We start from the raw sequence: 21459 nt of genomic DNA, 5'->3' as shown, positions 1-21459 counted from the left end.
AATATTAAATATTAATAAAAACAGATCGCACAAAGGCATGGACTGTGTGTGGGTATACATTATATTTTAGGTTTTAAACAAAGGGCACTGGCAAGAATATAATACATAGATATTATGAGAAAAAAAATTAGATTAAAAGTGCTATTTAAATTGTTTTATAAAATAAACACATTGTGAAAAATATGAATAATATTTTGATGAATAAATTCAACACTAAAAAAATTACTTCACGACAACTGGTTTTGGAATAACCATTCCCTCATCAGATTTAAAATTATCAATATAATAAAATTTACTTATAATGAATCTAATAAATAATGAGCAAGTGCATAGAGGTTTAAATTTTTTTATGTCTTTAGAGACACTCGGTTTCTCAATATTATAATTTAATTAATTTGCTAGACATTTTTACTTTTGATACATCTTAATATTTGTTTCGCTGTTCTCTCTAATAAAAAAATAAGCTTTTGTGCTTTGAGATGGACTTACTCTCATTGCTTATCGTTTTTACTTATAAATGAGATAGTTTTTGTTAGTGAGAGTAGTTTTTTTATTGTATTATTTATTTTGTATTTGTATTTTTTTCGATAAGTATGTTTAAAAGACGTTATATTTATTTTTGAAAATTCTTATATCTGTATTTGTAGGAAAGTCATTGAAATATTTATTTCATTAATATTTTAATAGCCTTCTTTCAAACATAAATGTAAAATAAAATGTTAAATAAAAATTAAATGTAAATTCACTTTCGAACAAATATTTAGTTCCCAAATATTTGATGTTCTGTTGCAATTGTTTAGTATTGCATTTTTCTATTGTAAAGTCATTTTAGTATCTCGAAGATGAACTTTTAATAAAAGTCAAATATTTGTTAGTTATGTATTAAATGTATTAAATTAAAATTAAATTATGCATAAATTTTAATTTTTTGGTAATGAATTCGTGGATCGAAATTTGCATTCGCGATGCTGAATGACTGTATATAAAAAAAAATTAAATTTTTACTTATTAATACTCAACCCGATTCTGTTTTCAAACTCCCCTCTTAAAGTGTAAGAAAACTCGTTAAGAGGTGGGTATAGGAAAGTAAATACATAAAGCATGCTCCATATGCGACGCTACTTGCGTGTGTGTGGATTGGCAGCCCATGGCTACCTTAAAAGGCCTTAATACCATCCTAATATTAGTTTTAACTTATGGTTGAACATGTCATATGATTACCTGTGAATAAAATTTGAGTGCCTCAAAATCGTCGCTAAAAAATTAAATATGTTTTCAAGCCTATGTCTTAGTATGTAAAATCATTCGGGAAGTGTCTTACACACATTTCATAAAGATCTTTGTCAATTAAAAAGTATTATTTTGCTAAATGCTTGTGTAAAGTTTGAATGTTACACTTAAACCAGCCTATGACGGTCGTCAGCCCCGTAAGTGCCCAGACTTCCATATTCTTCTTCATCTTTAATGAGATGTCAGAAAATAATATAACTTTTAGTTTATAAAGTAATTACTTTAGCCAGCCAAATAACCGTTGATTTATTTTTCATTTACCAGGGAGTCATAAGTCACAAGTCGGTGATCACCAATGTCCGAGTGACGTCAGTCCGCGATGGACGGGCCGGAGGCAGCGCGGAGCGGGCGGCGCTCCAGGGCCGGCTCCCAGGGCGGCAGCATCGGCAGCGTGCGCAGGCGCGACTGGAGGGGCAGCAGCTCCGAGGACGAGACGCCGAGGATGGACCCGCAGCTCTTTGCTACTCTCCTGGCACAGGCGACTGCACACCAGCCATATCCGGGTAATTAATTGGATTACCGCTAACTTGTAGCTTTTGTGATTACCTGTCAATGAACACATCTATATTTTTCGAAACTAGACGTGCGAAATAACTCAATTAATGTTTTAGTTTTTCACTGTAATATTTGTTGAATATTACCCTTGACTGGTACTTTTAGCGAAGGGCTGATCATTTTTCTTCCACGTATCAACGATTAAGATAACTGCGATTATGTAATGCAGTGCCCTATGTGCCATCGGGTGCGGAAAAGGGTCAAATAAGACGATTTAAAAAAAATCAACATTTATCATATATACTCCACTGCATGCTAGCATGTAAAGAAGCCTGTAATTTAATAGGTGTCACAACTCGTGATGTAATATCGACATATTGATTTTAATTATATCTTATATGAAAGAAGATGGAGGTCTAAGCATCCCAGGTTTAATTCCACATGTGAAAGGGACGCAAGACCATAGTTTTTAGAACTATGGCCACAATCAGCCATAGTTCTAAATTTATTGAAGTACGTAGACAATTGCATATAATAAATATTAGTCACTAAATTTAATGCAATAGTGATGTTTAATAACGGGTAAAATTATGCATGAAGTATGAAACGATCAATCAAGCCAGTTGAATGCCAAGTTATAAGCCGTTATATCCTTAGACTTCAATATTTTTCACATAAAAAACTATAGATATTTCATCTCAAGTTAATAAACCTATAATATTGATATATCATCCGTAGGGTGAATAATCCAGTCTGATAAAAGCTTAAAATTCTCTTTTAACAGCAATATATATAATTATAAAAAAAAACAAACGCACTCCTCTGCAATTTTCTTATCCCTATAACTAAAAGATTTTTATTTTAAAGCGTCTTCGATGCACCCTAATTTGGTATTTAAAGAAAATGGGGTAGTTTGAATTATACCAAATTAATATGACGTAGTTATTTAATTTGTAAGAATGTTTATTTAAAAAAAAACAACCCCTTAATAGGCGAAAAATGCTTGTAAATACGAGTATCATCCAATTATTTTACGATGCATTTTTTAAAATCTACTTTGCTGTTGCAAGCTGCTATATAAAGTGCAATAATGTATTATTTTGAAGTAATTATACGAAAGCAAACGTCAAAGGGGAAATAAATAGAGAAAAGTGAGCATTTTAAAACGAGTGCTTCAAGTTTGTCAACAGCAAAAAAAACGGAAGTAAAAGAGGCGAGTGGAAAAGGCAGCCGAGTCGTCACGTTTCCTGTTTACGACGGAAATTCTCTCATCAAGCGAAGCGCTCTATAATAAAGCACCGATTCTCATGCGCCGCCCGGGGGTGGTTCAAACGAGGATTCACCTGAAGGTTTAAGTCTTTGATTTTTCGTGATTTGAGCAACTGAACGTCTTTCTTAACATCCCCTGCATACGTGTTTTTTGGCGTAAATATTACAAATAAACAAGATTTTATTATTTATATAATATTTTAAGATGGCTGAAGAACATGGAAGTCTTGCATTTAAAAAGGTAACAACCAGTCGTTGTCTAGTTTCAGTAATTCACAATTTTTTTAAGATGTGTGTCCAGATATTCGTTTACGAATCTGGGTTATGTCCTCCTTGGTATGTATTTTTTTTATCTATCCCTTAACCTCACTATCAATGTTATTATTTATTAATTTCGCATTTACCTAGTTACATAACATGTTGGTGGTGGAATAAGAAATCATTTTTTGTTAATTAAAATACAGAGAGTTTGTTTTTTCACTTGTTGATGAAAACTTCTATAATTTTCAATACTAATCGCGTTTATTTTTCAAAATAAACTCAAAAATCTTTTTATAAGAGTTTATTTTGTTATATATTTTATATAAATATCTGAATTAATCTCATGTTAAAAAAAATTTGCCCAATTTTTTAGTAATTACGGTACAAAGAGCTCTACATAAAGTTGATGTAGTTTTGCTAAGTTATCAACCTATGACTGCAATATGCAGTTTTAGGCGTTACAAAAAAATAATATGACAATTATCGAATATTCGGAATTACTTATACTGTAAAAAGTACCTACTAAGGGTCATTATGTCTGTGTATCATTCAGATTTCTTGACGAAATTTTGGGTCTGTTGAACTTTTATTCATGCAGAATAGAATCATACGTTAAAAACTTTTTTACGTAGTAAATGAAGTGTAAAAAGGAGACATTTAATACACCAAAGTGAGGAGATCCATTACATATATTGTGTGTAGTGTAAGATGCATGTAATGAATGTTTTTTTCCACAAAATTTTGAGAAATCATAATAAATATTAGAACGCGTACTTATAATTATGATTGTGTCGCTTGAAGTGTGAATTTGTGGCAGTATCTACGGTTGATTTGAGTAAGGTTTTATTTAGGAGAGACACTTTTATATCGATGTATGCATGATGCTGTCTAGATGATTTTACAAACTAGGAGTCACGTGAAAAGATGATCTTTAATATTAATGCAGCTCTTAATTTGACCAGTTATTTTATTTACAACATTTTTACAACAAGGATTTAAACACACAAAAATGTTGTGAATAAAAGACACTATCCTCGCTAGTCGTCCTTTAGATGTCTTTCGATGAAGATCCATGGCGATCGCCTGGTTTACAATATGTTCAGGTTTTCCACGTCCTATGTGCCCATACCATCTCAATTGCTTTTTTTCTACCTTACTATTGATGTCAGTTACACCCAGGCTTCCATGTTTGTATATTATCTTTATACATACAAAATTAAATTGTTTGTTTATTCAAAATATTTCATCTCATAAAATCTCTTGCAGTATTAATATATACCTGTGACAGGTGAAAACATGTTTTTTAAAACCCCTTTTTTGACGCTATGGCAGTGCCATCTATTGAAAGTGATAGCAAAAAATCCAAAACTGAACATTCTTCTTCGTGGAAAGCTTGCCTCTTGATGACTGTTGTCACTTGATGTCATTTTAAAAGCTAGATTTTTACTGCTTTCCAAATATTATGAAATCAAACATATTAGGAATGTGTTCTTTCCATTTTATTTGTTTTCATTTAACCAGATTAAGCCGCAGTAATACATTGCCGTGTATAGGTTTTCTTAAATATTTTAAAATCAACAAAGTTGTACTATTTTTATTTATTTAAACGCGTACAACTGCTCATGACTTTATGTACATTAATGTTCGTTCAGATAAATATTTGTTATAAGAGTATAAAATCTGTTTCCTTTGATGTACTGCGAAGTTGGTATTCCATAAATTTCGCTTGTTACTTATATAAATTCGATACGAATGTTCGCCAAAGAGAAGGAATTGTTTTAACAAGGCAACAATAAAACAGATAAAATCAGTGTAGGTACTTATGAAAACTATGATGAAACTATGGATATACCTTTCAGATCCAGTGAGCACACATAAGTATTATGTATTTTTTCAAATATGATAATGTAAGACTTTTCTTTTTATATTTTTCAGTATTCAGTAGTTTTGAATTGCTGCACTAAAAAATAAATATTTTATTTATTGTTTCGGCATTAACTTTGTGGTAAGACATGTTACAATAATTAAAGAAAACACTTCGTTTTTTACCACTTGAGTTTTTTTTATAGACTACATGTTTCAGAAGTTAAACTTCCATCATTCAGGTCTGTATTTCCCCTCTCCTTATTTATAGAACAATTTTATATTTTATATTTTATTTATTATACAGACCTGAGTGATAGAAGTTTAACTTCTGAAACATGTAGTCTATAATAAAACTCAAGTGGTAAAAAACGAAGTGTTTTCTTTAATTATAATAAATAAATAGTAATTTACATTGTAATTTATACACAAGCAATTTATAACTAGCTTACCAACCATCGTGCCAGAGGTAGTGGTAGGCAGAGAAAATAGAACGCCACTCCAATGTCTTTGATAAAATCATCATCTCTTTCACATTTATACTGTAAGGGTAGATTCGTAACAATACACTCTTTCATATATATATAAATGATAGTCTAGTGAATATCTAGGGTCTACTCTCAAATATATAAGCCATTAGTTTTGTCGGCACACATTTTTTAGAATATGTAATACGAATTTGGCGAATAAACATTTTCAATAATTTTTTTACTCCTAACCTTTCAATAAATCTTCTTTTTTTTCAAAACCATATATTTATTGAATTTTTTTTGGTAATATAAAAAAAGTGTTTATATAAATAGGGTTACAATGATAAAAGAAAACACTTGTTTTTTACCACTTGAGTTTTATTATTGACTACATGTTTCAGAAGTTAAACTTCCATCATTCAGGTCTGTATAATAACTTATTATACAAACTTGAATGATGGAAGTTTAACTTCTGAAACATGTTGTCAATAATAAAACTCAAGTGGTAAAAAACAAGTGTTTTCCTTAATCATTGTAACATGTCTTACCACAAAGTTAATGCCGAAACAATAAATAAAATAAATAGGGTTTAAAGAAAATCATGTTGCTAGTTATTGATTATCCCCCCTTAAGGAAATAAAAGATTCTGAACAGACGGACAGGTACATTTTTATTTATATGATAAATAGATAGATGAAAATATGCACGTATTCGAATGCAAAGTTGGGTCAAATTTTTAAAGCAATCGGTTAATGAGATTTGAGACTTTTAATAAACTTACGTTTACGTTTTTTTATGTAGATCAAGGACTCAGAGTATTAACGTCAACGTAAACAATAAACAGGTAACCATATAAAAGAAACATGATGTATAACATCATGTACCCATAAAAAGCAGGCAATATAATTCCCATACACAACAACTGGAAATAAAAACAATGCGAAAGCGAAATGACAAATCACAACAGTTCTGCGTCATTAAATTTTATGCTCATTTATTGAAAGGCTATAAAAACTACGAACCAAGGGATATTCTTATCGAAAGCTTGGGACTTTCGTGCACATTGACATATATTTTTAAGTGCTTTCAAATCGACAAAAACCTTGGAAGCCTTTTATTGGACGGTGCGTAGTTATATTATTACGTTGTCGATTTGATCATCATTAAACAAGCGGATTTATTTTTATTTTTGGTGTAATTTAGCTCTTACAAGAGATATGTAATAACGTTTAATACCATTACATTTATTATTTATTGATTTGGCATTAACTTTGTGGAATGAAATGATGAAATACATATAAAAATAAGACCACTTTTTGAATGAATGTAAACGCGACTAGTTTCGAAAACTACAGATGTTCTCATCAGGTGAAATTACAGCTGCATTCAGTTTGTATTTTCACCTATTGATATATGAGAATATCTGCAGCTCTAAAATGAGTGTTTTATTTTCAATTTTTTTTTATATTTATCTTTCGGTCTCAAAACGAGTCATGTTTACAATTATAATCTGAAAAAGTGGTCTCATATAAGAATTTAACTTTTAAATTTAAAAGTTTAAAATTCTGTACCATAATATATTTTCTCTTTTGATGCGGTGCCCTATGCACCATTGGGTGTAGAAAAGAATCAGTAGTAGTTGTAGTTTACAATTTGCTGTAATGTATAAAAATCTATTTTTAACCTATTACAATCACAAAATCTTGTTTATCTGTAGAAAATATAAGGAAATATAGAAAACATAGACTGATTTTCACTTGAATATGTAATAAGTATCACCCTGGAGTGATCACCTTGCTTTTGTGTAGTTAACATTTTAAATAATACTGCGCCAATGAAATTCAGTGCCTTATGCACAATCAACTTGAGGATTAAGGTCAAAATAAGAAGAAGAAGAAGCTTACGATTTAAATCAACAGAATTCCTTTGCTACGTATGTTAATAATATTTTATAATGTTTAACTAAACACAGTTTCTGCATTGACATTTCCAGCATATAGCATAAACTCATACATCGTTTTCAATAAAAAAGATAATTTAACAAGATATCGTAGACCAATATGTAGAAAACCGCGCGGAAAAAGAAACCAGACCATAAAAATCTTCTTTTTATGTCTCGAATATAACTCTTACGTTTTACGACCGGGATATCCCGGGTACGGTCATTTCCCGGGTTTCTCATCAATATTCAGTTTTCTCTCTTTGGGAACAGTTTAAAGTTCTCGGTACCTTCCTACGGCCGCTTTCCCTAAGGAGGCTGGAGGTCAAATTTGTTCCCGCGGACCTCTCGGGCTAGGGAAATTTTTAGAGCCAGTGAACTGGAAAGGTCCAGTCGGCTCATTCAATTTGGTGCATATACATAAATACGCCCAATTTGATTCCTGAAAGGGATTGTACATTCTTTTCTAAAACATCACTGGTATTTATTTTGACAGGCAATTTCAAGACTGAACATTCTTAAAATTATTATATTATTAAATGTTTGTGAATACCTGTTGAAAATTTTGTTATTTTTTTTCTCGTTGAAATAACGGTATAATGCTACCGTTTTGGACACTAAGCTTCTTTAATAATTATGATATATTACTCTAACATTTATTTTGTGTCACCTAAGACATAAATATATCATAAAAAAACATTTAACGATCTAGATAACACCTCCGCCTCCGTAGTGTAATGCTCAGCACGCTCGGCTTCCGTGCTGGAGGTCCCGGGTTCGATTCCCAGGGGGGGGGTCAAATAAATATAAGTGATTTTTTCACTGTAATATTTATTTAATATTATCCTGGACTGGTACCTGAAGCGGAGGGCTAATCACCTTTCCTTCATTTGTAAACGATCAAGATAATACTGCGTTTATATGAAGCAGTGCATGTGCTGTATAGTGCCCTATGCACCATTGGGGTGCGGATAAGGGTTTATTATTATTATTAGATAACACTGTTTCGATAAGATATAGTGCTCTATGCACTATTGGATGCGGATAAGGGCTCAGTATTGAATGTCCTTCTAAGAATTTTATTAAAAATGAGTAAAGGAAAGAAATAAAAAAACTTATTCATTTTTAAAAAAATATAATAATATATCTTACAAAAACATATAAGCAAAAAAAACATTAAATGGGTGTTTTCCCGACGTGAATCGATCAGTGGTATTTTAAACACTAAAAATCGACTTTAATTCCGATTCCATTACTGAAATTACATAATATTGTAATTGTTTACTTTGTTTAAATAGGTCAACCAAAGAAAAGCAATTATTGTTAACAAAGATCAAACAATACAAATTATTGACATTTCAACACACATAGATAAAGAAGAATATGGAAGAAGAGGTCTGGGATTGTCAGAGCTTACGACCAGTTATAAATTGATTAAAGTGATATGTGTAACATTCATCAATCTACCCATGATTGACAATCACAATACTCAATTTTTTTAGAACTTGTAAACACACGAGTATATCCCAGAAAAAACGGCATATTTTTAACTTAATATTTACCCGCTACAGGGCAGAAAATGTTGTTTTTGCATTTTGAAGAAAATTTTTCGTTTAATAATTTTTTTAAACATACTAAATATTTTTCAAATGGAGAAACCTTTCAAACCTTCAGGTTTAACCTAAAAAGATCTGTTGCACAGTAAAAAGTTCAAAAAGTGGCTTGATATTTACTTTTGTGTTATATTTTTAAACTTTAAAAACGTTCTCCTGAAAAAACAAGTTTTTTTTAATTATGACGTTCTTGAAAGGAGTGGGCGATATATGTATGGTTATTGACGCGTTATTTCATTTGTGAGCTTTTGGGAGTATCTATGGTAGAATTGAATAAGCTTTTTATAAAGTAGAGACCGTTATTAAATACATGTAAGATTCTTCCCGAATTATTTTTCATATTAAGAGACGCCTGAAAATATGATTTTGAATTTTCAATAAAATTGTATTTTGACCAGTTATTTATTTATAATATTTTAAGGGTGTCCTTATCTTTGTTTACAAATTCTAGGTTTAATTTCACTCGGCAGATTTTATTCAAGATTTTTCATTTATATTTAAATATGGAGGTAAAAAGTTTTAATCACACACTTATGTGTAATTAAATTAATTTAATAATACACCTAATTAAGCACTATAAAAGTCCAGACATCCATTTTCTTCTTCATCTATAGTAACTTAATAAAAAATAACTTATTATATACAAGTAAATAACTCCTAATAAAAAGGCAAACTATTTATTTCGATTTTCAATAATAAAGCTTACAATTTGACACATTTTATTTTATTTTATTCAGATCATTTCGATATTTTTCGTCACGTACGTTGAGATATCAATACAAATGATATCTAATTTAAGAAAGACTTCATTTGTGAAGAAGGGTTTAGACATACTAAAAATGTTGTAATATGCATCATATAATGTTCACGTAAAGACTTTATGTTTAATAATTAAAATAATTAAAAATAAATTGGTTCATTACAAGTCTTTATTTTGTTTTAATATTATTATACTACATTTGAATGTCTACTTTCTCTTATCTGAAAGCTGTGTAATGTTATTTCTGAGAAAGTGCTGCGTGTTTTGCCATTCTGCTTTGAAAATGTAGTTTAAATCTCGCCTTAATTATGTTACGGAATTTGTAAAGCAAATTGGAAATCTTAAAATATTTAGAGTATCAACAGTAAGCGTGTATTGCTATTAGTTTCTACCCCTATTTGCCTATTACGAGTATACCAAGAGGCTTAATAGGAAGATTCAGCTGAAAATTTAGGTAATTAAAAAATCAAAAATTATAGGTTATTTAGATGTATGTTTAAAAAAAGTTATTTGACGAAAGGTCGTGGCACATTTTATAAACTTTAGAAAATAAATAATACCCTACCTTTGTTTTTCTTCTTTTATACGTATCATGACAGATCCTTCTTACGTCTGCTAGAGAGTAAGCAGCTCTTAACAGTAGTTTGATAATAGCCATACAAGACGAAACAATTGTCAATGTTATTTTTTGTTTAGTAAAAATATTTAAACAACATCCTTATTTCCAACCCTTATCCACACCCGAAGGTGCATAAGGCACTGCATCATATAAACTTAGTGTTCAGCCAGAAAGTCAGATAGGTGATCAGCCCTTTGCTTCAGCTACTAGTTGAGGGTAATATTAAATAAATATTATTAAAAAGCTAAAAATATTGGTTTTAATCTAATAATATATCAATGCAGTTTGTCATTTTTAACAATTCAATCTATTATAATTCCAAGTTTTAAATCCCTTGGGATTTTTCAGGGCAATATTAAGCTAGCAAGGTATCAAATAGTCAATTATCACATTTTTGTAAAAAATGCAATTGGTCACTTTCTCTTGTATTTGACCCATTTTTGGAATCGAACCCGTGGCCTCTAGTATGGTAATATAAAATTTGTAGACCCTAAAAATCTGTGTTTACATTTAATACAATTCTTCTAACCGGTTCCGACAAGTTCTTTATATTTTCAGGAATTCTTCAGTATGTATCCATTAAAAAAATCAATGTTATATGGTTGTTTTGTGGAATTTAGGCATGAAATAGTCTAAGTGTATTTTTTTTAATCAACACAGGTATTGTAGGTATTAACTTGATACGAAAGTAGAGTCGGGCCCGGGGCACGTTGCCTAGGTATCACGAAGGTGTACTGGCATCGTTCCCCTATGAAATTACCTGATTAAATTTTCATATTCAATCTTGAGTTGTTTGCCCCTGAGACGATTCTCACCCCACGATTCTCCCGCGCCGACATCCACCCACACTACGGAGTACCTAATGGTTTTGGTTTTGGTCTCTTTTTGGCTGTAATGATGTAATATTTCCCGGAACGATTTATTTATTTATTTATGAAATTATTAGAGTAGCGATCGTATTAAGTATTAATGACGTAAATGAATAACGAATTTCGGTATTAATTTTCAATAAAGTCTTCTTCTCCGTCTTATTCCTCATTGCTGAGGGTTGTGACCCTTGCGGAAGCAATGACTCTTCTCCAGTTATCCCTCGACTGCGCTGCACGTAGCGCTCCAAGCACTGAGGTGCCTGCTGCTGACTTAATTTGATCGGTCCATCGTGTGAGGGATTCAATAAAGTAAGCACGGAGAATATAATGCAATAATAATCTGTCTTTGCAAACAAACAATATTAGCGTCTTCCACATGAATGCATCTCCTCATACATGCTTGCCAATTATTTCAACTCCTGACCTGACCATTTTCAAGCATTTAAACATTCGATCATCCCAAGTTTTCTTCAGCCTTCCTTTGTTCCTGTTTTCAACGTAATTCCCCTCATAAATTGATTTAATTGTCATTTCTTAACTCATTTTTTTCACATGCCCAAACCATTTCAACGCACTTTTCTAAAATTTATCGGTAGTGATTATCTTAGTCTTGCATTATTTATTTATATAAAATTTATCATATATACTTTTGACACACTATAGGATTGCATTTCGATGGCCGTTGTTAACTTATATGTACTGTGTCATGAGATTGATTACTATACGTATAAGGTGTCTAGGAGTTCCAAATTTTTTAGTAGTGTGGTTGTCAATCATGGGAAGAATGGTGATTGTTGGTATTTACAGGGCTACTTACCCAGACTTCTATATTCTTCTTCATCTATGTTGAGATTTCAATATGTAAAATTAACTCTAGTATTTGGGCACATTCAAAATGTTGTAATATTTAATCATTCCTTCGTGAGAAGTTAAAAATGTCAGAACAATCGTCAGGGAGGCAAGATCAATTCTCGATATAATTCATCCCCTTGTTATTCCCCTCTCTTCTTCCCCTACCTCCCCCTAGCCGTAAGGGTACAGCCGCAGTATTTGTACAGGGCTTACCTAAGCCCGCCGACAGGCCGTAATGAAAACGTTAAGTAAAGCGGCCATTGTCGCATTGCTAAGCCGCGCTTGGTGAAAAATAGATGCGCGTAAATTTCTAAACCCCTTTTAAGGGGTAATTATGGATATTTGCCGACACCGTGTCGTGAACAGACTCCCCACTGAAATTTTATACCCTGGCTGGGCTGTAATATATATCTCGCACCCGTATATATTGGCTGAAAATAAATAAATATAGTCGATGTGCAATAAATAAAATTTACATGATTTATTTAATGATTGACAAACAAAGGAGCTGTAGGATTTCGTTGAAAGGCAGTAGAGAAAGGAAGTTAAAAAAAGTACAAAAAGTTAAAAAAATATTTTTTTAACTTTATAAATATATATATATATATATATATATATATATATATATATATATATATATATATATATATATATATATATATATATATATATATATATATATATATATATATATATATATATATATATATATATATATATATATATATATATATATATATATATATATATATATAAATATATATATAAATATATATATATATATATATATATATATATATATATATATATATATATATATATATATATATATATATATATATATTTATATATATATATATATATATAATATATATATATATATATATATATATATATATATATATATATATATATATATATATATATATATATATATATATATATATATATATATATATATATATATATATATATATATCCAGAATTTTTAAAATTCTTTTTCTTCTTGCCCTTATCTGTAACCAATGTCGTGATCGTTAAATACACGATAGAAAGGAGATCTACCGCTTTCACGTAAATAGCGCTCAGGTACTAGTAATTATATGTGGTCGAGTAAAAATACACACATACACACACACACGCACACACACGCACACACACACACACACACACACACACGTACACACATACACGCATACACACATTGACAGATATAAAAAATTAATTTATTGTCATTGCTGATTGACTCGTGCTTATTTTTTCAGGAGATCTTCGACCGTATAGAGGTGACTGCGACGAGACGGGGGCTCCTTGCGCCCCTCGCAGTCCCCGCTCGCCGCAGCTGCGGCAGTCCTCCCCCTTCCCCGTGGAGAGCACCAACAGGAGGCTGCACTACGCCTCTTCGCAGGACCGCCTGCGCCCCAACGGTAAGATTGCATCTCGGCGATACGACCTATTTTCAAACATAGAATTTAATCACCGGCTGAATGGTCACACGTGATTTATAATTTTTGTAATTTATCGGATATTTTTTGTTTTTTTAAACACATGTAGTAAAATATTTTTTTAACCCTTTACCTTTCAATAACTCTATTCTTTTCTAAACCATATAATTATTTCGAAGAAAGTATTGTACTTTCTATTCAACAACGGTGTTTTATGAAAAAAAAGTCACCTGGATTTAGGGAAAGTTAAGTTGCGACTTAACAAATGCTGGGCCTTAATGGCAGTATAACATTTATAAAGAGCCTGGTAGTTTTTGGCAGTGTAACATTAAATTAAGTACATAAATATTTTTTAAATACTGAAATGACTTAACAAATATTAACTAACTATCACGCAGTTTCTCCACCAGAGTAGGCACACAGAATAGAAAGCCATGTCACTCTGTCTTTGCAAACATTCTGAAATATTGATAATTTAAAATTATCACTTTATACACGTGCAACATTTACCATTCTGCCCATTATTGATTAAAGTATCTGAAAACGAGAAAAAATACATCGCAATTATCCGCAAAAGCTAGCGTAGCGACACAAACGCCGCGTAAGACGATCTGCGCACTACTGACGCAGTAAACACACTACGACGTTCACACACGCACACATTGAGAAACGTATGAAAGATTTCAGCCCCGATTTTCTCAAAAATACTTTATATTATAATAATTTAATGTAATACATTATTGCTTTACAGAGGAATACGAAAATTCTTAGCCCAAATCTATTATATTTAATATTGATATTCTTAATTTCATTGATTGATTCGGCAGTCGCTTTGTGGTAAAATCTATCCATTTTTAATTAATGTTTTACTTGGTAAATACTTAATAAATAGTGGTATTTACTAAATAAATCATTAATTTAAAATGTAAATATGTACTTGGTAAATAGTGGTATTTACTAAATAAAACATTAATTAAAATGGATTGATATTCTTATTTTAAAAGTCGAGTTGTATGTAGTAAAAACATATCACCGGGAGGGGAAAATTAATATAATGTATTTAAAAATACTGTAAAAATAGCTCGTTAGTGGAGAAAACCCAGATTTCTGAACAAGTATTTGAACTCATTCTAAATATTGTTAATACATTGTCTCATTGATTACCAGGTGAAATAATCTACGCCACGAGCAACCCTAAGAAGCTTCCCTCCAACTCCAGCCTGAGTAGGTCGGGGTGGTCGGGCGGGGGGCGCCGCAGCAGGGCCCTCACCCCCTCCAGCAGCGCCTCCAGCGGCCTGGAGGCCATGCAGACACTGCAAGGGGTCGCGAGGCAATCCGATTCCTACATCATTTCCTACATCATGGACCAGGACCCAAGATTGACGGCCCTTTGTATGAACCATGGTAACGACTTTTTTTTAAATTTGTAAATATTCTTTATGATTAAAAATATTGTCCACCTCTTACTGGTCAGCAAGCTCGGCTACCGTACTGGAGGTTCTGGGTTCGATTCCCAGGGGGGTTAAAATAAATATGGGTGATTTTCACTCTCATGTTTATTTAAAATCACCCTGGACTGGAACCTGATCATATTTCCTTCATACAATAAACGATCAAGATTACACTGCGTCTCTATAATCCAGTTATCTATGCACAGTTGGGTGCGGAAAAGGGTTAAAAAATAAGGTTTTTTTTTAGTTTTTTTTTTTAGATAGGTGTTGCGTTTATTATTTACCTTGCTATTTATGTACAAATTTTTAGATCAACTTTTTGTTTCTTCTAGCTAAAAACGTGTTTTATTTTAATCTGTGCTGAGAACAGAAAGGATTAACTAGTGTGGGTCAATAAGAAACTTTTTAGTTCTTGCTCATTACTGGGAGAAAATCACGTAAAACTACTCAGCAGAAGCCAGACTGTTGACCGTCGTCAACAGGACTTCATTTCTACTAGAAGAGGTTTCGGACGATTATTTAGACTCCTGACCAGATCACTTTCAAGTATTTGAAAACATTGCATTTTTGAGTATTTTAAATACTTGAAATGTTCAGGTGAGGAGTCGGAATACTCGGTGGTTTTGTATGATGCATGAATATGGAAGAGGCGTAGACTAATCGCAAAAACAGATTGGTGTGACGTTCTATTCTCTATACCTACCCGTGCGATTTTTAAGATTGGCAGTTACAGGATATTGAAATATAAATTCACAGTAAAATCGGGATACAATTTGGTTTTATATTTTCAATAAATTTTACAACTTAGTTTATAAAACACACGAAAAAATATTTGGAAAAGAAGGTCTCTCAGGAAGCCTAGATGCTTCTGTATCAAATTTGGAAAAGCGATGAGATAGCTTTCAATGCGTACCCCTGTGAAAAAGTGGCGTGATGGTTAGTTACATTTTAATTCGTAGTTTTTTTTCCCAAATAAGATTGCAAACTTTCGTTTCGTCTTTAATTCAGATGTATCCTCTCCTCCGTTTGAATTTACCTCGGCATAAAGTTTTATTCATAAAGTTAGTTTTTGTTCGAGCGGGAATTTGTTTGTGCGCGATATATGACTGACAAAGTCACATAGGAGAGTTTGGCATGTTTGCCTTATTCTGTTTGCATATTCGATTTGAAGTTCCCTCCCCCGAACTTTGGGCGGCCGAGTGTGGGTTGGTGCTTATTCAATAACTCCAAGTAAGTAATGATGGTGCCTACCTCCCGAGAAATATAATCATCGATAAACCAATCACACAAAAGCACTGAACTAGTTTTATCTTTGACGTTTTTATGACATCTTAACATATACAAATAAGAATATGGAAGTCTGGGGACAGGGCTAATGACCTATCATACGGTGTTTCAAGTGTTTACACAAGTTCATTATACTACCCATGATTGACAACCACACTACTCAATTTTTAAAAAATACTTATCCTTGATCTCCTACATTTATCATTGATCTCATAAAGCTTTAACATACACATGAGATCACAAAAACCATGTGTGTTGGATTGAGAAAGCTTTTGTTAAGGAGACACATTTTGGATGTATTATATGTAAGCTCCAAACCCCGGAAAAATATTAATTTATTTAACCAAATCAATTGATTTATATTTAAAAGATACTAAAGATTACAGAAAAAAATATTTTTTTTTTTAAAAAAACCAATAGATTTTTTTAAATGAAATATTTAATTTTTAGGGGTAGAGTTGGCAGATGAAAACAATTTTTTTTGATGGTCGAAAAATGCAAGTTGCCTGTTTCTTTTATTGGCTGTAATTTAATTGAAAATTGATACTGAACGATTATGCATATGAAAATATTTTTTTTACTGTGTTTACAAACTGTGATATTCACTTAATAAACACATTTTTTTTGCTACAATATCTAATTTTGGTAGAAACTGCATTATATCATAATGTATTTTTATTTTAAAATTTTTTTTTCGTCCTAAATAAATTCTATATTTTAATATTTTTTGGGATAAGTTACATTTTGATACTAACCAACTGATATATGATATGTTATTGAGTTTTGTAGCTGTGTGTAAGGAGATATGGGAAGATGTGAGAAATGTTATAAAGGAAAGGAAATATAAAATGGATGTGTTTGAAGTTATCGCGAGAATTCACATCGTCGGTCAAAGTGCGTGTACCCTTGAGAGATGGATCGGAAAAGTGTTTGGTAGAATAAAGGGAAATAAATCTGAGGTTTGTTTGATTTTTATGATTTGTTAAGAAGTCGTTTTCTTAAATTACATATTATTGTTTATCCGAAACACAGAAACACACCGCAAAAACAAAATACATACCTCTTTTGATCAAAAGAACTTTGATAACTATACAATAAAGTTGTACAACCTGCTTCTATTATCCAAAAAATCTATAACGAAAAAAAAAGCTAAATAGATACTTCACCAATTTCTCAACTGATGGCGATATAATCAGCCATATTTCCAAATGTATCGAAACTTGTTTTGACATATGAAAGGACCTGAGACCTTTCCATATATACAGGTTTCAAGAATTAATGCAATATGGATGTTCAAAAATGTGCAGAATGAAAAAATATATAAAGTGATCGCTTAAGCAAGTCAAATGCCGGGTCGTAAGCCCTGGGATGCTCAGACTTCTATATTTTTTCATAAAAAGAGGAACAATAAATATTTCATATCAAGTTAAGGCACCTTTAATATCCATAAAGTGATTAAATAATAAATTTCAGTACAAAATAGCTATTCATAGATAGATAATAGAGGTGGACAGATTTAAAATACTTAGATCGTATGATTAGGCCATGTTGTATTTGATTGCAAGGCAAAAACTATTTTCTATTCATAAAATTCCTTAAATAAGTGCCCTAAATTTTTCCTTGGCAGGAGAAAACTCAGTGAAGGCGCATTATTGTAACTTACAATTTATGTATATGATGAAATAAAAATAAACAAAATGTGCCACAATGTATCGCTTAGAAACATTTAAAAAAAAGTACATTTGAAAATAACATAAGTACGTATTTAACTAAGTACAGCATTTAGGAATTTTCGTGCCTTGAAAATGTACCCTCGGCATCGCGGATCGGAAAAACCCAGTGACATTGCTATGCCTTGATTTTATTATAAATTGTTTTCTTTTTATTATAGTCCGCCTCCATAGTGAAATGGTCAGCATGCTCGGCTACCATTCTTGAGATCCCGGGTTTGATTCCCAGGGGGGGTCAAATAAATATAAGTGATTTTTTCACTGTAATATTAATTCAATACTGGACTGGTACCTGAAGCGGAGGGCTGATCACCTTTCCTTCATGTGTAAACGATCAGAATAACACTGCATTTTTATGAAGCAGTGCCCTATGCACCACTGGGGTGCGGATAACGGTTTTATATTATATTATATGTATGATGAAAAAGAAAGAAAGAAATAATTTCATTTATTGATTCGGCATGTCACATTGTGGCAATATATCTATCCGTGTATTTAAGTTGATATTTTTGCTTTAATTTTTTATAATTTTAACTACATTTTAAAGTAAATTGAAATATCTTTAAAATATATAGTGTATTTAACATTTTATAATATAACCATTTTTTTAGAGAATAAGATTTCACTATCAAATGATCGAATGGTGACAAGGAAATAATGCAAGGCTGATTTAGGCAATCATTCAACATATTGAAATGTGTTGAAATGTCGAAGGGGTCACTACCCCAAGTGCAAAAGGACTTTTGGTGGATGTAGTTCATTTACAAGATTGCGTCACGTGTATCGGTCAGCGACCACGTGTCACGTGCGAGTAGTGGAAGCAGTGAGGGTGCACGTGTACTCCAACGTGTGCTTAACTTGTCCATAGGAACGTATCAAGGGGAACGGGTTGCCTTGTTGACAAAATATCGGGTGATAGGAAACTTGATATTTACGATACGACTTAGGAAACGGGAAGTGGAAAGCTTTCAATTATTATGTCATATTCTCGCATCATAAGGGTTTGTTTACAGTCATTCATAATGTTTATTGTGTTATTTTCACATGCACTATTTAATTTAAAATGTAAAATAATTTTTAATTCTCGTTCTCAAAATCCATTGAAAAATACATATTTCTTTCCATTATTTTTTTTTGTATAATATATTCTTACAAAAATATTACATTTTAATTTATCAACTAGGCATTTCTACTTATAAAATATCATATCCTAGATACGTTATACCTCTCCGAAAAAGATCCAGCTTTTGTGCTTGAAGAGGGACTTACATGAAATATTTATTGATTGCGTTTAATTAAGGAAATAAAAGTCTTTTTTGTTGGCTTCTTTTTTAGTTTTTAAAAAAAAAAAGTAAAAGAGGCATTAAATTTTTTTGAAAGCAGTTTATCATCTTCAAATTTTTGATACCCGTATGAAGGTTATACAACTACGTCATATATTTTCTAATACTTCTTCTAACCCGCACCTAATGCTGTATAGGGCATTGCATCTTAAGCTGTCCCAAATGTGCAGTTCCCAACGTGTCCCAATTAAGCTAAATCAACTATTTTATAAGTTCATTATCTGGTTATTGTTTCAAAGTTTCTTTAATATTTTGCTTAACAATATGAAAGAATCTCTTATAAGGACTACGTAAAAGAGCATTTTGTTTATCGTGACAGATCCGGGGGAAGAGTCGCCCCCGGAGCCTGCGCCCCCCGAGGTGCCCCCTCGCGGCCCCTCCCTGCGACGCACCGGAGGGCAGATGCCCCCTCAGAGTATGGAGCCCCAAGGAAACTGCACCTTCTACAACCAAGGTAGGAATTTAACATTTACGAAAAATGTTTGTCCTCGTAAAATCATTCTGGATATGTATTCGTAAGTTTTTTCTCCTCTTTATATTTAAACTCAAACTCTTCTTGTAACTGTAGATTGTATCGTGGGTCATTTGTAAAGAACTGTATATTAATGATTCGTTCATATACCTTGGTTGAGTGACCGGATACAAATTTCGAGTGAATCTCGTTCTCGAACTCTGATCACTAGTTCCTTGGTTTATCGATTCACTGAATCACCGATTTACTGATGTATTGATTTACTCACTGGTCAACAGCATCATGTTCTTAGATATTTAGGAGCAAGGGGTAAAAAAAATCGATAAAAATTTATCTTAACGACCATTTTTTTACTATCTCATATACGTAAGTACCAGATCTTATTCTAAAATATAAGAATTTTTAGTATTATAAATACTGATCTTGATCAGGAAACTTTTGCTTCAAAATAATAAAATACGTTTTTTAAGAGGTATAACGTGATTGTAAACAAATTTATCTTCAAGTGATAAAACGGAATGTCGTAAATTTTATACAAAAATAATAATAATAAAAAGTAATAATTAATCCTGAGAAAGAAACAATATGCTTCGAGCATAAAAATATAACATTTTTCAAATTTACACAGTGATAGTATTTAAACAAAAAAAAAAATACTCAAATTTATTTTTCACAAATAAAAAAAATTCGTCGAACATGAGAATCTTTGAAAATTTAAATTAAAGTATTTTATTTTAGTATTTTACTTATTAATCTTGATATCCTTGCTTCGAACTTCGAAAAAAAATGAAGTTATTAAGATGTATTATATATACGAGTACTAACTAATAGTTGACAAATTTTTTTTTATGAAATAAAACTAGGAATCTCAAAAATCGTTTTTATTTTTTTTATGTATGTTATCTTAAAATAGAAGCTTCTGCTTCGAAAATGATAAAATAAATTTATTTAGAGGTATTAAGTGATAATTGTTAATTTTTTTTATAAGTTATAAAACGAAAAGTCACAAAGTTAGTCGTTGAAGCATTTATTTAATTTTAATTATTTTTACTGCAATCGTCACGTACAACATATATTTTTATCGGTAATAGGGTACATTACCACAGCAGTTACCGCATGGGACTTATCATGCAAAGCCGGGTCCATTCCATCGCTTATTAGATAACATATCGGCAATCACATTATTGGCAATGGACCAGCGATATAACGTGCTCCTATGATGCACTAAGTAATTTATTACCCGCCTCGTGATACACACGGAGAATGGAGAACCGATCCAAGTTTTAAGCCCCTTATAAGCCTTTGGGGTGAAGCCGTGTGAGACTGAACATTTTTCATAATAAAACGCTGCTCTCAAGAGTTTTGTAATCGCTTTGTTCTACAGTTTTATCGCAAATTTTATAACAATTTTAATAAACCATTAATACTTTT

General features: G+C 31.6%; 1 protein-coding gene across 1 annotated transcript; it reads left to right on the top strand.

Annotated features, from left to right (window-relative positions):
- The first annotated feature begins 1567 nt into the window (after positions 1 to 1567).
- On the top strand, positions 1568 to 21193 carry LOC148302602 (uncharacterized). The gene is made up of 5 exons (XM_088271351.1): positions 1568 to 1793; positions 13566 to 13727; positions 14913 to 15149; positions 19876 to 20010; positions 21120 to 21193. Exons 1-5 carry the CDS (start codon positions 1610 to 1612, stop codon positions 21191 to 21193), a joined length of 792 nt encoding a protein of 263 aa, XP_088127477.1. The 5' UTR covers positions 1568 to 1609.
- The last annotated feature ends 266 nt before the right edge of the window (positions 21194 to 21459 follow it).

This window comes from Brachycentrus maculatus, unplaced genomic scaffold, assembly GCF_059751285.1.
Source record: "Brachycentrus maculatus isolate JH-2025_06_01 unplaced genomic scaffold, ASM5975128v1 h1tg000436l, whole genome shotgun sequence".
Taxonomy (NCBI): Eukaryota; Metazoa; Arthropoda; class Insecta; order Trichoptera; family Brachycentridae; genus Brachycentrus; species Brachycentrus maculatus.
Note: the sequence above shows the minus strand (reverse complement) of the source record. Positions and strands in the feature narration are given on the sequence as shown.

Excerpts from the sequence above, each read along its gene's own strand:
- LOC148302602 (XM_088271351.1), top strand. The coding sequence starts at position 1,610 with ATGGACGGGCCGGAGGCAGCGCGGAGCGGGCGGCGCTCCAGGGCCGGC. Across the intron at positions 13,728-14,912 it reads GGACCGCCTGCGCCCCAACG|GTGAAATAATCTACGCCACG; the intron begins GTAAGATTGCAT and ends ATTGATTACCAG. Across the intron at positions 15,150-19,875 it reads GGCCCTTTGTATGAACCATG|ATCCGGGGGAAGAGTCGCCC; the intron begins GTAACGACTTTT and ends TTATCGTGACAG.